Source organism: Pterocles gutturalis, unplaced genomic scaffold, assembly GCF_000699245.1.
Source record: "Pterocles gutturalis isolate BGI_N339 unplaced genomic scaffold, ASM69924v1 scaffold4486, whole genome shotgun sequence".
NCBI lineage: Eukaryota > Metazoa > Chordata > Aves > Pterocliformes > Pteroclidae > Pterocles > Pterocles gutturalis.
In genome coordinates, this window is record NW_010105258.1 from 33068 (window position 1) to 51033 (window position 17966).

At 36.2% G+C, this 17966-nt stretch overlaps 1 protein-coding gene across 1 annotated transcript in view; it reads right to left on the reverse strand.

Annotated features, from left to right (window-relative positions):
- RFTN2 (raftlin family member 2) overlaps positions 1-13710 on the reverse strand; it is a 30982-nt gene extending 17272 nt beyond the window's left edge. Inside the window, exons 1-5 of the mRNA XM_010087303.1 lie at positions 13204-13710; positions 7943-8126; positions 5858-5969; positions 3502-3814; positions 321-518 (exon numbers count right to left, since the gene is read on the reverse strand). Coding sequence (XP_010085605.1) covers positions 321-518; positions 3502-3814; positions 5858-5969; positions 7943-8126; positions 13204-13342 — 946 coding nt within the window. The 5' untranslated portion in view covers positions 13343-13710. The remainder of the gene's footprint in view (positions 1-320; positions 519-3501; positions 3815-5857; positions 5970-7942; positions 8127-13203) is intronic.
- Positions 13711-17966: the final 4256 nt, after the last annotated feature.

Sequence of the window (17966 nt, forward strand, 5' to 3'; positions counted from 1 at the left end):
TTTACTTTAAAAAGCCAAAACAAATAAAAAATACCTAGTACAAAAGGTTTACTCCATTGTAACACTACACTACCTTGCCGCTTTGGAAGTCCTCAATTTAATACAACAAAGCAGAAATTTCAGTTATTCAGAGCTATAACCACCCAGAAAACAAAGTTTTCCCTTTTCAGGTATCAGATTCTGTAAATTTACAATGACTATCTGAACATGTTTAAGTATTGCTCTTCACACCAAGAGGCAAAACACGGTCTGCTTTTCTAAAATTATGGAGTTCTACCTAAACAAGTAAAAGCTTCACAATATTCTGGGACAGTACTCACCTTTAGAAGTTTCCCAGTGTACAAAAGAATCAACTAAGGACAATCCTTGTTTATAATAAAATGTGGTTAATTCTAGCCAGTCTGCTTCCAGCGTGCTAATAACTGGCCCCTTTCTTGTTACTTTCATAGACAAAACGCCTTCATGATAGGTCCAGCAGGTAGAATCATCAAAAACATTGAAGACTGTATATAGCTTGTCTAAGAAAAGACAAAGGAAGAAGAATGAACCTCTGGAAGACAAAGCTCCAAAAGAAAAATACTATCTCTTATGTCAACATGGTTTTCGAATTCTAAGCAACAGTTTTAAGAATTGTTTCCTGATGTGACTGTACTCAGCTTGAGCCCTAAACACACTCAGGACGAGGTGTGAGGGGGTACACTGTGAGATATGAGAAAAATCTGAGCATTTTACAGTTGGGTTGTCAATTGGACCTTTTAGGTAGGTGAGTTTTGCATAGAGAAAGTATACTAGAGCTAAGAAAAACCCAGTGGAAACAAGCTTCATTTCTGCTTCTCATGGAACTTCTCACTACAAATATTTGATATTCCTATAACTGAAGATTAAAGACAATTTTCTAAATTTTTAAGTATTAGGAATGCCTTGTACAGTATTGATTTTTACCTACTATTTTATAAAGATCACTTAAGTACCATTATAATTAGTTGCCTACTGGGGTTTCCCACACAATAGCTGATGAGCCTGTGAGTTAAGCACCTAAAACCTGCATATCCTCAAATGCTTTTTATCTCTAGACATTAATACAGTGCTGTTACAAAAAGAGTTGTAAACAAGCATTCCTCAAAAATTAAAATTCACAAACCCACAGCACTTCAGTAACTTGTCATCAGTGATTTCCTAAGCCCTAGCTATATAAATGTATTCTATAAACAAATTCACCTGTGTCACTGCTGTGGAGCAATAATACAAAGCAGCTGCCAAAAAATGCTCTCAAATTGTTCAATACATAACATCCGAGCAGCCTAAATCAACACAAACAAACCTCTAGAAAGCAGAGGTATTCAAGTTACCAAAACAAAGGAACTTAGTTTAGATGACCCCACCTAAGATGGTAGTCTCTCTCTAGGCTCCAGAAATACAGGGAGATTTCCAAAGTAGGATTTGGACTGTAGCTAGTCTGACCCAATCTCTGGAAAAACCCCTCTCTGTTTTGAGAAGTGTTACTGCACCCACTGCAAGTGACATCAGGTGCCTGGAATAGGGCAGAGTAAATTCAGGACAAAATTTTGAACTCTATCAGTAAGAGACAACTCTTTCTACACAGGTCTATTTCATCACTTCCACAGGTGCTTGTATTATTATAAATGTGTTTACCCTGACAAACCTTAATTTCCTTTCCCATATCCTAAAGTGAGATCACTTTTATATCTGTTCTTCAGAAAAAAGCTTCCTAAGACAACTAGCTATTCAACTACTCACATGTATCAGAAATTTGCCTCTGCAGGTGATGTATTTAAAAATAGTCAAAATGCATATATTAAGACCCCCAAATCTAGAACTCAGACACAGTTTTGCATCTTTTGATCAGACCTAAGTAGAAATGGCATACTGAAGTGGCCGTACCATACCTACATGCATGCAGGACACTATCCAAAAATTCAAACCAGTATTTTTCGAAATTATGGTTGCACACAACATTTACAAAGAGAGATGGTTAAGTTTTCTTTTGTCTTAGGAACTTAGTATTTGACTAGCAGAGAAGCCTGGTATATTCTCGTCAAAGCTTTATGAAGAATTTCCTGAGAACACTGCACGTAGGGGAAGCACTGGTTGCTAATCTACGTGGTCACACCAGTCTGCACAAAGCTCCTTGAATTTTCCACTTTTTACTTACAGGATTTCTGTTCTGTTACATATAGCAAACCCATTATTTCAAGCCGTAAGGAAAGAGTTAAGCTTTAACAGATCATGCTATGAAGGCTCAGCAGGTTGTACAAAACCTGCTTTATTTCAAGTGCTAAAAATAAGAGGGACATTGATTATCTCAGTGCTTACAGTCATTATCCTGACAGTCTACAAACTGGAGAGGGTGTTTAACTCTTAAGAGGGAAGTGAAAAGGCTGCTTTTCAGAGCAATTAAAACCCGTCTGGCACATCAGGGAAGAGCCTATTATGTCAAAATGCAATTTGACATGAAGGTTTCCTGCTGTCTACAGAATACTATCTTGCACTAGTTCTCATGCTTTAGATTACTTCTTAATTTTCACTTATTCTTCCCAGCAAACCAGAAGGCCTTACTGCTTCAGAATCAGAGGTCACTGCTTCAGGCAATCTCTCACACAGACTACACTAAGGATCTCAGATTCTTCTTCAACTAAGTTTTCTACCACACCACCAACATTTTTCCATGATACTCATCCTTCCTATACATCTTCTTAACACTTACCTTCCTCTAGTGTGAATTCATTTTGTAACAATTATCCTCTTTGATTTCACGGTCAATGCATTAATTTAAGTGATCTCTTTCAGGATAGTTCTTAATGGATTCTTTCTGCTTAACATGCCTTTGTGAACGAATTTGTTTGCTGTACATTACGTGAGTTGGCTAGAAACACATAAAATTACAGCTCTAACTGGAAAAGGGTTCTCTTTATTGTCAGTTTTGAAACAGGCAGGAGAACCAGAATCGTAACCTATTTTCGGAAAACCATTATATGTTTATGATTTAATATTAGGAGTAAGTGAAAGCTATATGCCTTTAGGAAAAGATTTTAAAACAACTGCATCCTTCTAAACAAAGATTTTTACTGCCACATATTGGTTATACACACATGAAGCAAAAATGCTATCTGCTTACACCACATTCAAAATCAGTATTACACTGTGGGTGATTTTTTTGGGGTTGGTTTGGGGTTTCTTCCTTTTTCTTTAAATTACAAACTAGAATTTTGACAACACATTTATAATTTTCTATATGAAAACAGAAATATTTTAATATACTATCACATTTCACATACATAAGAGTAGAAGGTAAATATTTCTTCTGTTTCCTCAACTGACAACTTATTTAGAAATATGTATGCATTTAAGGAAGGTGCATCTTCCAAACCCCATATTTGATACAATAGGACATGCTCTTCTGTTATTTATATCCAATACCTTTTTAAAACAGCAGCTAAACAAAATACCTTACTTCTGCAACAAACAAGCAGCATTTATTACCGTCTCCTTTTCGTGGTTTAACAGGGCTGACTTCTTTTCCAAACTGGAAATCCGCATCCTGTAACAGACTGCTTTCTCCTTGCAATTCCTCCTCTATCCCACTCTCAGATGAGTGACCACTCAGTGTCCCTTCATTCCAGTTTTTATAGATTTCATCAGAATTTTTTCTTCTGTGTTCCCTATTTCTTCTGCCCAGTGTTGATTCCAGCTCTGCACTTCCATCTATGCTTGTTCCATTACAGGTTTTAGGTTGAGGAAAATGTTGTGTTACAAATCCCACAAACTTCTTTCCTCTTTTAGAAGCTTCGTTAACCTGTATTTACAACAGAAATTTGTCTGCAAAGTGATTTTAGAATTGCATGTAACTTTAAAAAAAAAAAACAAACAAACTTCTACATACATATTCTGTTTAACTGCTGATTTTCAAGGACATAAAGACACAATGCTGTACAATAGGAAGATGGCTTGTCTTTGTAGGCTGCCCATTTTTCAAAGTTAACGGAAGTCTTCCAGCATGTCTATGGACTCATGCCAAGAAGAGTGGCCAACATCAGTACTGACTTTAGCGTATACAAAATCCTTCATTTAGAACAAATCTGAAGTACTTGCTGTGTGGTAGTGATAAGCAGTATGCCGGTGCAATAAATACTATTGTTTCTCTAAATATGGGATACCATTCATACTAAAATTACTGACCACTTATATCATAGAAATCTCTCTTTGTCATCTGTCATGATTCATTATCCCCTGGTTCCCTTAGAGGCTACTCAGCTTCACTGAGACTAGTGAAGGAGCAGAGAAAGAAGGGAGCTAAAAACAAACTTAAACCCTCTTTAACTCTGCTTTCAGCCAGTGGTGGGTCATTTTCTATGCACTGAAGTCTCAAAATACAACCGTAGATTATGTACCACCTGTGGGATGTCTCTGTTCTTGGAGGACGGGTTTTTTTACTGGGATAAAGAGTGCTGGCATTTAGGAAGGTGATCCCACTGCCACCTCGTGCTACAAGCTCCTCTGTGCAATAAAGTCTTTCCAGAAAAAGAGAGAAACTCCAGCCCAGAAAGAAGAAATCACTTGGGCAGTACTGGATTAGTGAGGGTGAAGAAGGAAGGATCTCTATTCAGTTAACTCACATAAACTATTAATCAGAGTGAATAACACTCAGCTGATGGTACTTCAATCCCTTTTTAGTACCAGGATAGACTGAAATGCTACTATCTACTACCAATATGTATGTACAGCATTGATATGATATGATAATCACTGTGATTGTAAGAGCCACTGCTTCCAAGACAACCAAAATAATTTTAAATGTGACAAGCAACATGCAGAAAAAGAGGTAATATGAGAGTCTTTTTCCTGAAATGCCACAAAGTCTTATGGGAAGAGAATTTTTTTTTTTTTAAAAGTAATTTTACACTGGATTTCTGACTTAGTCTTTTTAAACACTGAGAGTGTCACAAAAATCATTTTCACATAATACTTCTGTTCCATATTTGCTTGCAAGTTTGAATCACTGCTAATTTCAAGTGTATTTTTCCTTTAAATGTTTCTCTGGTATGCTATACAACCAACCTGGCAATACACTTATAGTGTGAATGTGTAATGGAATCTCATTTTAAATTTGAAACACCTGAAAATTTCAAAACAAGCCATTCAGAAATTTTAAACAACTCTGATAACATCAAAGATCATGAAACATCTCCAATATACTTTTTCCTCCACTTCTTTTCTTGGCAACCAATGTAAAAGATAACACTAGCTCTTGTAATAACAACAGCTTCCTGTTTCAGTAAGTCTTCAATTTTGTAGAGGAAGTTAAACACAAAAAGAACTCGAACTGGAGCTTGCATTCCAGTGGAAGTTTAGGTTTCTTTCACTATACAATATTTCCAAAAGCTGTGCTAGGTAAATACTTAATACAGTTACTGTGTTTTGTATTTCTGTTGAAGAATGAAAAAATCTTCCTTAAAAATTGAATATATTACTCCTCATTAGGAATACCTTCCCCAGAACATAAAAGTTAACTTCTTAAAAAATATTAATTCCAGAAGAAAGCTATGATTTAAACACTTTATAAAGCCTAATGGAGAGTTTGGACCTGATTCTGCTTTCAGTGGTATAAGGAGCCAGCCTCTCAAAGCTTAACAGGACTCAATACAAAGCCCTAAATTAGAAAAAGTAACTAGTGAAGAAAAATAACTCCTTTCACATCAAGACAAGACTTTGTAGCTTCTATTAAATAAGCCAAGCTTAAAACTCAGAACTGAAAAAACATCAACCACTAAATATAAAACTTACATGCATATGGTAGAAATAAAAATCTGAAGAGAAATCTGAAATAACCTTCCATTACCTTTCCTAACAGTTCTTTCACTACCTCATTTGTCAGTGTTTCACACATTAAAGGACATTCCTCAATCACCAGTCTGGGGTGCCTTTGTCCTCTGGGTGCTGCATGCTTCTGGCTAGAACACAGAAAGAAAGCAGTCTTTGTCAGTAGTTTGTTGCTAACTTGGGCAAATGCTTGCATATAGAATTCTTTTCTTTTGGAATAGTTATGAATGAAATCCTGGCAATGCTTCTTCATACTTTTATTTAGAACTCAGTGTTTTTCAGTATTTCGTTCTGTTTCTCACACGGAGTGGCAGGTACTGTGTATTACAATGTCAGGCTAAAAGTATTAACAGCAATTTCATCTGAAGACTGTTAGACATCTTTTGGAAACCAACCTTTATTGACGAACAGTCCTGCTTTTTTAATAAACAAATCCCCAAATCCCTGATAATGCAAAAAAATACAGATTTAAGCTACAACTATAGCAAGCACAAAACAGAGAATCAGTTTTGTAAAAAACACACTATGAATAGAAATGGCAATTTTACAGTTAACATGCTGCCTAGTTTTTGTAACTAAAGCAGAGTTGTATCTATTTTATGAAATACAGCATAGGCAAATACTAAAAATACAATGCAGTGACATTACTTTGGGTTAGGTAATGTTTAAATCACTCAGATTTGAGAATCCAACAAGCTTTAACTTCCATTGAAAGTTAAGGAATAGTATTTATCACATTTTATCTAAAGCCAGTTAGGTTATTACTCAGACAACAGTATTTTGTGTATATCAATAATACAGTGAGATTTTATTTGATGTTTCCTTCACACAAGCTTTTGCTTTAGAATAAACCATCAACGAGACACACTCAAGTACAGACGGCTACTTTCCAGATAGTAGCCAAAGAAGGTGCATTTGCCTACAGGAAAGCCAGCACAGGTACATACGTCATCGGAAATTGGGAACCTACATCCAAGAATTTCACATGTAGGCTGCAGTTCTCAGCCTTCACCTGTTCAAGGGCTTAGACATGAGTTGTGGGAGCTGCATGCTGCCAGCATCAGCTCGCAGAAGTCTCAGCTCTGGAGAGCAAGTATTCTGCTTTTCTTCCTCAAGCATTTGCACATATGGACAACATTCAACTTGTTTGCAGATAAATTTCTGAAGGTAACTTGTATGGACAGCAAATGCCATGGACAACACTTGTTTAAGCAAAGCTTCTGAGAAGCTCCCCCAGATGAACCATGTTTTACAGAAGCACTGCAGAAGTGGCAGGAGGCACCTTCCAACTCACTCCACTCTTCCAAAGGATAATTGTGCATCACACTAGGACTCAGGATAGAGGGGGGAAGTATGACAGCTTTTAATGCAATAAGAACTCCACTTTTCTAGTTAGTCAAGAACAAAAGGTTATCTTCCCTGCATTCAAAGAAACTAATGGTAAAATTTCTTTGTGCATTTTCTTTGTAATCACACAGTGATTACAATGCAGTGAAAACAGGAGTAATAAACAAGACTATGGAGCTGGAACATAAACACAAACTCTTGACTCTCCCTCAATGTAAAAACCAAGCTTTTGTATGCCCCCCAATCATGGAATGATTATTTCCTTCTTGTTAAGAAGAAAAAAAACCCTATTTATCTCAGATCTATGAAGAGTGAATTACTTAGTTTGTGGGAAAGGTGAAAACACAAAAGTTTTGAAACTGAAGAAGCAAAAACAGGCATGAGAGCATTTTAAGCAGTTTATTACTCTCTAGTGTTTTGTTTAATCTTGTACTTGCTGCAAGTTCTAAGACAGATTATACTTGATTATAAAAGCATATTAAAAAGGGTAAACTGTAACAATTTATCTTCCCACAAATTATAATAACCAACTTTGGATTTTTATCTGGACATTTACTAAGGCAAAGTGAAAGTTAGCCTAGTGTGTTCTTAGCATTAATTAAAAAAATTATGAAGTTGCTCACCTTTCTAGACAAAGAAGAGCTATTTGATTCTCTGGGATGCTCATTTCAAATTGATAATAAATATGGATGTTGAGCAATCCACTTACAAATGGCTTAACTAATGGACCAATGTATTCAAATCATTGCAATGTTACCTTAATTTTAATCGTGAAAGTACCACTCGATACATGTGACTTGCAGGGAAATTCCTTCTACGTCCAATTGGCAGTATAATAGGATGAACAGCTCCTACAACATATCCTTTGCTGTAATATTCTTCCACCTTAGATGCTATATCCAACACAGAACTGATCTTGATAACTTCTGGATTTGAAGATGCTAAAGGCATTGAAAGCAGAAGAGAAGTATGTTACGCTGCGTATGTCCATATACTTTGTGTCAGTTCCTTTTTTTATATAAACCACACAAAATCCATCTCAAGACTAAAAAAACTACAGTTCTATTTCTACAAGAAAAAGCAGATTCCCTGCTGATTCAACACTATTCAGCTAGTTGAAGTACATATTTTTACAAGTTAATATAACCTATTTTTAATCTATTTGGCAACATTTTCTTTTGTATCCAGCTTTGCCAAGCTAATTTAAGACCTGCATCAACATCTAAACACACAATAGGTCTGAACTTAACAAAGCAACTATTTTGTCTAGCTAAAGCCTTACACACACTGAAGCAGTATCAATTAACCCTAAGTTGTGAGGTACATTCCTGGACAATGAATTTAAGCCTAGAACAATTGTTTTGTTTTTCTTAAATACTTTTTCTGGATCCCTTAGAAGTGATCTGTGGACTGTAGGCTGAAATTTTAACACAGTCCCAATTCCTTTTTCCAGTAGTCCTAAGTAAACTACAGGGTGTCACTAATTTCTAAGGAGAATCTGAGTGTATGCAAGGATTTCCAATCAACAGGCAACAGCTAGGTAATAAGTAGCTACTGGAGGAAACTACACACATAAAAGTGAAAACTTCTTGGAGAACCTTTTTTGAATAGTTTGATCCACAGCCTTTGCACAGAGAAAAAGAAGATTCCACACTAGTAATAGACTATATATTCTGCCACAGTCAGTCTGACAGTCATTATTTCCCATTCCCCTCAACTCCAACTAGCACTGTAGATGCTCTCAGAGCCTCCACACAGCAGGAAATCAATACTCATATACAGACAATAACTGAACAGTAATTTCACCAGCGTGTATTTGCTGTCATCACAATTTTCATCCTTTCCAGATATGAACTCTCATGATGAGACAGCTCGGCTTGGAATTTGATGGTCTCTATCAGTGACCCTTGCTGCAAGTGATGTACTTTTCTTGTGCTCTGAAGGGCCCCCCTCTTTGCAAGACTTTCAGTGCATTAAGACTGGTGTTCAACTGTACTAAAGGATGCCTCAGTCAGAATTAAGTGACCTCACAACACTTTTTTTTTTGAGATACAAACATTGTAACAAGCTGCTTTAAAAATTCCCTTTCAAAACCATACAATAAATTGAAAACAATTAAGTACACTAATTCTCCTTTTATTCTGTAATTTAAAAAAATTTATATAAAAGAAAAAGGAACAGATAAATGCAATGACATAAATCTCACTTGCCACTTGGTAGATGTATTCCTTAGAGTTAATTTTATGTTCTTGCATCTTCTTATCTACCTGCTCTATATCGTAGATGGGCAATAACAAGGAATTTAAGGACTTTATCAAAGACACAGCAAGTCACTAAGTCTACCTATCCTACTTGTTTAAAGTATCATAAACCAGATATGTGAATCTTTAGTTTACCTAAGTCTTTTATTCTAATAAACTGAATTAGAATTCTGCTGGTCCAGGAGTGATGTGTTCTAATTGATGTGTTCTGTAAAAATATCAACCTCTGTACTGCTTTCCCTCTATAAAAGGGGGATAATACTGGTATATATACATTATGAAGATTTATTTTTTTAAACCAGAAACTAATGTTTTACAATACTCAAATGCTTTTAAATACTGAATTTTACTAAAGGTAAAAAAGAATGGAGGCCTACTTTGCTTGTCACTGTAAGAGCCCTAACAGCTCAGAAAAACTATCGAGAGAAACCAGAATAACGTGTACCATGGGAAATGCACACTACCCACGTGCACTGGGTAGTATCACTAACATATATGTTGACAATTTATTGCTGGTAACCAGCAAACCCAACCCGTTAACGTAAACTCTGCCATTCTCAGTCATAGGGACAGAGCTGTTGCACTTTCTTGTGCTACCTTGCCTTTTTTTTCAGTAGACAGTACCCCACAGCTCCCGTTTTCATAGCAGACGATATTTTGCCCTTAGTAACACCTCCATCCCATAATTCCACTCATGTTTTAGTATCGAGACACTAAGTATGTATTGGAGAACTAACTGTTCTACAGCCTCCAAGCCACAAAAGCAAGAACACATGCAATGGGATCACCACTTCACTGTTTTTGCAAATGCCTTAACCATTTTTAATTAAGGAAATTTCCTTCCTGATGTGCTGTCAACAGGTAGCAAAAATACTTTTACAAAAAGAGAACTACAGGTAACTTGGTAGCTATATAGTAAACTCAGGATGCATGATATTGAAGATGACAAAAAACCAGCTACTTCATACATATTCATGCTGCTCTTCAGAGTGACAAGAACTTCAAGCATGTCATCTTTATGCGAAAAACCTTTGCATCAATATTCCTTCTTTTCCCTAATAGAAGAGTTGTGGAAAAGGCATAAGCATTCTGCTTGAGTAGGAATACTTAAACTATCCGCAACTTTATGGTTAAACTGCCCTCAAAAACAGCTGTTTTTGTAATTCAGATATGCCTCATGGTTGAGGCAGCAGAATTTACAGTCCTTGACAGGCATTTGGAATTGCTCTTCAGAGTCCACTGCTCCATTTCCTTTGTGCTATTCAATACCACAAAAATAAAGGACTGGTGTGATTTTCTTGTTTGGTATTCTCCTGAAGCAGAAGAACCTCCACGGAACTGAAAAGTGATTTTTACAGTATGGGTGTGAATATTTTGGGGACCAGAAAGAGAGAAGCCAAGGTACAATAAATACACTGATGATAAGCAGTTAACTAGTTAAGATGCACAGGGACTCCAGCCAATGAATTTAGACTACAGCACGGTTGACCTAGTCTGCATCATGGCTTGGGAGAAGATCAGGGACTCCGGAAAGTCTCCTCAGCAGGCCCATTATTACTTCACACAGCATAAATCTGATGAAGCAGAGAATAAGGCATATTAAAGTGAAATAGTGTATTTATGCTTGCTGTACATTTATCTTAATGCAGGACACAGATTACTATAGGATGTTAGAAAGGATACTAACTGCAGATTTTCTGTTTTACTTGGTGCCAGATCCAGAGGTAACAAGTCACTCATATAAACAGAAATCTCAGGTGTTGGGGAAGATCTTGCTCTGGAAATCAGCAGACACAGAATGCCATGAAGACATAACACACAACTTGATAGCAGAGTGAAAACTAATTTTGGTCTAAAGTTAGTGAGAAAATGCTTTCACTTAGCCAAAAGATATTCACGTAGCAACAACTGTGCAAGTGAGTTGACTGGGGTAGAAGAAAAAAAAAAAGCCCAACATATTCCCCAGAGTACTTCAGACAATCCCTATATTTCATAAGCAAACAGATTTCAGAAATGCCTCCAAGACAGTAGATACACCATTTTTTTCCCCTGTGTTAATGATCTAAGGGGTAGAGACCCCAAACAAAAAAATATTTTAAGGTCAAATACACACACAGCTAGAATGATTCATCAGAAAGATACCTGTGTTTACAAATCCACTTGCTTACAGTTAGAAACCAAAAAAAGTTAAGCAACTATCTAAAACTGATCTCATTGTTATTTAGCATTCATAATTCCACAGTAAGTCACTGAAGCTAAGCATTTTGGAATATCAGACTAAACAGGAGAAAAATGAATCCTAACTGCTATAGGGATACGTTATGAAAATAATACAGATATGCACCTTTATTTGGACTTTTTTGATGTGCTGCTTCTTAAAAGTCAGAACCACTTTTACATCAAGTCCTTTACACAACCCTTCCAGAAACTTGTTACTTCAAAACAAAGCAAAACTCTTCAGAACAGGCACTATTTAAGAACACTTAAGTACCCTTCAGGATCAAAAAAAAAAGTTTTAGTATCCTTTCTATTATCAGCAGATTAGCAGGTAATTCGTGTATGCATTAGGCAGCCTAGCTTTATTTCCAGTACTTTAGTGCTACTACTTACTAAACACAAAGTTTTGTTTCTTCAGGAAGAACAAGGCACTGAGAAACACTTTATATGTGTAAATAAACAGAACAACAAATACAGTTGGATGTTGGGTACTGAAACTTAATAGAATGTGGCTTCTATTAGTATCTTGCAGTTTTTCAAAGAAAAGGCTGATACATTTTACGTAAATTACTACAGTCCTTTAACTAAGAATTAAAACAAAGCAGAGGACAAGTTTTGTTTATGAAAGAGTTCCAAAATATAACAAGACACACGCTTACACTTTCTCCCTTTATCATGCCCGTCTAGCTATTGCATTTATTTCAAATACTTGTTATAAAGAATTTCCAGTAGATTGGGTAGTTATAAAATGCAAGTTACTACAAAGTAACTGCAAAACTGAGCTGTCTGTTCTCAGAGGGCAGCCATCTGGGCTTGTTTATGTTTTCAACTTTGCAGAACAGGGAGTTACTCTGTTAGAGAAGGGACACCCTCAGAAAGGAAGTATCCCACAGAGCGCTGTCTGCCTCTAGCTATGCATACAAATTCTGTTTCATTTCGGTCATGATATCAAAAGACTATTCAACAACTACAAGTAAAGCATTTGGAAAAAAATAGTAAGATGAAACTGTAAGACTTACTAAAATATCTACCAAGAGACAAGGGCAGGCATAGGAGGGCAAGCTACTCCTAGTATACAATGAAGAAACTGACTTCTGCAAAAGTAACATGGACAACAACAGCCTGTTTTCAGAAGTTAAGCACATTTTAAAAAATTGTTATTCAATTAATGCTCAGGCACAGTGTATTTTCTTAACTGTCACAATGAATTCAGACAGCCATTATTCAAAATGAATACCGATGGCAGTATCTGACTCACAGGAAAGTACGAAAATCTCTAACAGCTTTCAGCTAGCTTCCTCAACAAGGACAGTTGTGTAATTTGGAGGGTTCGGTTGTTAAAAATACTTCAGTAGTTTCCACTGTAATTTTATCTAAGTGAGGACCTTCGTCATGATTTGTATTTCAAAATAAAAGTCTTATGTTTTGGCTAGATATGATAAAAGTATCTAAGATTTACTCTAAGTCAAATAAGACAGAACTAAGTTAAATCCTACACCTTGCTTTCTCAGAATAGCAGAGATATAACATAAAAATATACCTTCTAAAGTAAAATCCAGTAATACGTATTCATAAGCAGAATCCGCCTTTGTTTCAACTTGTGGTCTCTTCAATGTAGAGAAGATTTTTCCAGGGCTGCTATCATCTGGGTCTTCCAGCTTTCTCAGTCCGCACCCCATGACAAGGATCTGCAAATGATTAAATCGCAGGAAAAGGTGGGGGGAGCAGCAAGATCTGTCGCTCTCGCTACAGGGAAAAAAGTAACCAAATAATTCCCTTCAATTTTGTTTTCTATTAGCCGTAAATCCAAACAGAGAAAAAGTCCAGTCCCCAAATCAAAAAGCAAAGGTACTTTCCATTCATTTTTTTAGATAGGAACAGTAAGCCTGTGATGATTCCAAGCTACAAACTTGGTAAGAGTAGGTTTGATTTCGCAGCAACGCTAGAGCTGCTACAAACTAGCAGAGATTTTCCATGCCACGTCAATTTACAGCCAGCCCCCTATCAGTGCTCTCTTGCAGAGGACAGCAATAGTGCTTTGTTTGTCCTTCTAGACTGACTGGGTTAGGGGGGGTAGTGGGGAGGGAGGGAGTAGAACTGAAAAAGAAAGTTGGAGAGAAACTTGACTGTAATTACTTACCTCCAGAAGTTCTACTCAACTGCAGTAGCAAGTCAGAGGGGAAAAAAGCAAGTTAGTCAGAATGAACGAATGAGAAGAGAGCCTCAACATGGTTGGAGCCGAAAATCATTTCCAGAAAGGAAGTCAGCTTCAAGAGGAAATTGCTTCTGGCATCTCAAAGGGTAGAAAAGTAAATGAAAAGCAGTTTAGTCCTTATTTTAGATTTCAAAGTTTGGTTCCTATTTCCTTTCCACAGGAACTCTCTTCCAGAGAAAAAAAAAACAAACATGAACACAGTGTAATATATTGTAATAATATAAAAATAAATAGTAAAGGAATTTCTTGTCAAGAAAATAATATGATTACAATAAGCATCTACATCACTAAAATCAACTTATATAACTGGTTTTGAAAAACACTGAAAAATGATACTTCAATATTCGTCATTTTACATCTGAAAGACTTCTTCAATGTTATATATTAAAGTTACAAGACTTTGTTCCCCATTTTTCATAGGTATTGAACTGAAATACTTTTCTCCTCTGTCAGGCTGACCTCACTTGGTACCACCAGAATCTTGCAACACTGTTTCCTACATATACTTCTCTTTAAGTCCTGAAAATTTAGAATAATTCTAAGGGCTCTCATCACTCTTACTTACTTTAACTACCGCAAGTCACTTGTACTACACATGATGCAGACCATGCTAATACATGGGAAAAAAAGGAACAGTTATTTAATTTTCTAAGGCCCTGTTACTTCCAGGGTGGGTGGTTACAAAATTTACCTTTTTACTTTTAGACTGCATCTAGAGAAGCGAAGAGTCATCTACAAGAAACCCAGACATTCATAATACTATTTTGGATCAAAGTTACTGCACATTTGAATTTAAAAAGATTTTTACTTTTTTTTTCCACTGAAAAACATTAAGATTATAAAAAATGCCCACATTTTCTATAATCAATCACTACAAGTCAGGCATTACCCATTTGTCATTTTTTTCCTGTTCTACGACAAGCCAAGTGATTTAACTTTTATTTAAGTAGCTTACCAGTAATGTTAAGTTTGTAGCCTACACCTCTTTGAAATCCACATTATAGTTTAAAGTTACTTAACTTTGGAAGAATTTAAAAATCACTGAGTGCAGAGCCTATGCAATAATTAAGATTTCAATCCTACAGTCTTTAAAACAAGCTCCCAGCTGCTGAAACCAAGAGGAAATTCCTCAGTGTTGTCTTCTTGATTAAAACCCAAGAAAATATAGCAAATAAGCATAATTCTTCAGCTTCCTGCATGTCTGTTTACACAGAAATTGCTCCCAAACACTTTTTTTTTTTTTTTTCAGTAAAGGTCATCCCAGAATGGTTGCTATACCAGACATAGATGTAAACTGTCCACTCAGCCTTAAGAATCCTGCTTCTTCATTCCACACAGTCCTGAAGATGCACTGTAACTACTCATATAAAGCCATGGCATGATTAAGTTACTGGCAAGTAAAACAACTTTTTTTGCAGCACTAGTCCAGTTGCCAGCTGGTTGCTTTTTTAAAAAAAAAAAAACCCTAAAGCTAGCTATATTTTTAATGAAGCCGGAATACTGTATTTTGAACTCTTTATGACAAGGCTTAAACCATATTTCAACCCTCTTATTAAGACAGTATTTTTCAGACTTTCTTAGGACACCAACAAAAGAACACTGTTACAGATAAAAAAAATGGACTTTTTTTGGGTAACCCTAGATTAGTAAAGTAGATATAAGCCTCCAAGTTGGAAGTCAGTCAACAGCTGCCATTACAGACTTGACTCAAAAGTCACTAGACTGAATCAATGAAACCAAAGATCCCACATGTCAGAATAAGAAAACAAACAAAAAGCCCCCAAACCAACTAAGAACCAGCAGCATCCCTCACAGGAGTTCAGAACTACATCAAAGCACCTGAATGAGTCAGGAGAGGAACAGGCTCATAAGATTCCTGGATTCCAGAGCTGCTTAAGGAACTGTCTGAAGAGCTAGAGTACGCTGTCACAAAGCAGATATAAACTACAAACCGGTCCATATCCAGTGACCCAAAATGCAGAGGCTCTGGGAATTGTATCAGAGTGGAACAGATCCCTAAAACTACATGGTGATTCACCAAGGTGTGGTAGTCACAGCAACACATACTGAAAGAGCATGTGACTCATTCCTTGAAGCTTGATGTAATCTTTAGACTTTTAAAAAGGCAAACAAAAGACAGCCAAACAATGGACCAATTAATCCAAAGAAACTCTGCTTCTCTGGAAGGCTTCCAGGATCCCCCTACCATTTTTATTCTGATGAAATGGAAAAAAAAAAATCAGAGATGGCAAAATAGTAGCACACCAACAGGAGCACGAGTCCAGCACTGGACTATCAACTGTCTGCTAGTAGAGGAGGATGAGAAGCACACTAGTTTTGACCAGAGAATGAGACAAGCAGCCTTGCCATCTATCCACAGGCTCAGGGTTGTTCCTGTCCCTTGCTCATGACATACTTTGTTCACCATTGTCAGTGTCATGGGAGGTTTGAAAACATTTGTGTGGGAGGAGTTTTTGTCTTTCTTGTTATATTGCTAAACTTACTGAATGCAAGGACATCACCTGATGCTTGAAACTGATGTTTTGAAATAGATGTCCCTCTGTTCCTGACTCCATTCTGAGCTGCTCACTATTAACATTACTTATGTCCAAAGCAGGCTCACTCTCTACAGCGTTGGTACTGAATAAAAGTGGTGTTGGCATCCCTTTTGGACAAAATTTCTCCTGCTAGAATCAGAAAGATGACTCTCTGGTTTTGGAACAGCTGCGATAAGGCAACTTAGAACATCTGTGATAAGTCAACTTGAATACAAAGCCTATTTACACAAATGCCTTCTCTTCAAAACCAAATATGACCTGCATAAACCATTTAAAATAACAGTTTAAACCTTGCTGCCCCAGTATCTTAAAAGATTGAGAATGGGAGATAGTAGTTGATAGTAGTATGTTCTTTTTTCAGGTCATCTGAGCTTCTTGTTGATGAAAATCATAAGACCATAACGAAAATAATGAAAGCAGTGCAGGTACACAGAAAATTTTCCTTGTCTGTGTATGCACAATGTAAAAATAAGAGCTAAAAATAATTAATAAGACCAGGGAAATGGACTTAAGCATTTGATTTTTAATGGATACTGAAACTCAAGAAAGATCATAAGTTACTCAACCTGCAATTCAGAGAGCCAGCTATAGGAGGATCCATAGCAAACGTTTCCTTAAATACATCTCTTTTTCTGATTAGGGTATGGGTATGTTAAAAGCAACAGGAATCATACTACTTTAATGCTACATTAACTTCAAAAAGCTTCAAAAAAGTAGCATTTTATTTTAAATTTTAAAATATATATTCAAATATATGTATTTTCATAAGAAGGGCTGTAAAATTTTTAAGCAGTATTGCAATGACCACAAATGACTCCTCAATCATGTGATTTAGAAGTGTCTGAAGCTTCTGAGAGGAGAACATCTCTAACTTTCCAGTCTGTTAGACCACCACCGAAACAAAAACATCACTAGCAGTAGATCTGTGAAAAGGTTATTCACTCATAACATTTTAACTGATGATCTTACCTGGAATAAATTCACTATTACAAGCTGCACAGCCTTTAAAGATCCATTCCTATTCTCAAGATTAAAGAATAGTGAGCATCAGAAACACAAATATCTTAAAACTGTACCAATTACCTAAAGAATAAATTATTGCTATTTATAAAGATTTAATTAGGACCAAAACTGACTCAACTAACAGGAAACAGAAGGGATTACTCCTAGTTTCTCTGACAAAGTCAAAACATAAAATAATATTTGGACCAAACATGTTTTGCACTTCGGGACATAACCACCCATGTTTGCAGTTTAAAGGCACGTATGACCACCACTTAAAAATAAAAATTATCAAAAAGGTCAGCATTATTATCTGCTATAGATTAGGCATCACTGACACAGAACGTTTTTAACTGAGACATTACATTAGTAAGATACAATGGGCCAAACTACAAACACAAGGTACATTAGTCAGATTTCTCCAGAACCTGAGGCTATCTGAACAGCTACAGGACTTAAAAACAATGCATTAAAACAATAACTAAATATTAATAATCTCAAATTGCAACACTTCTGAACTTCACAGTT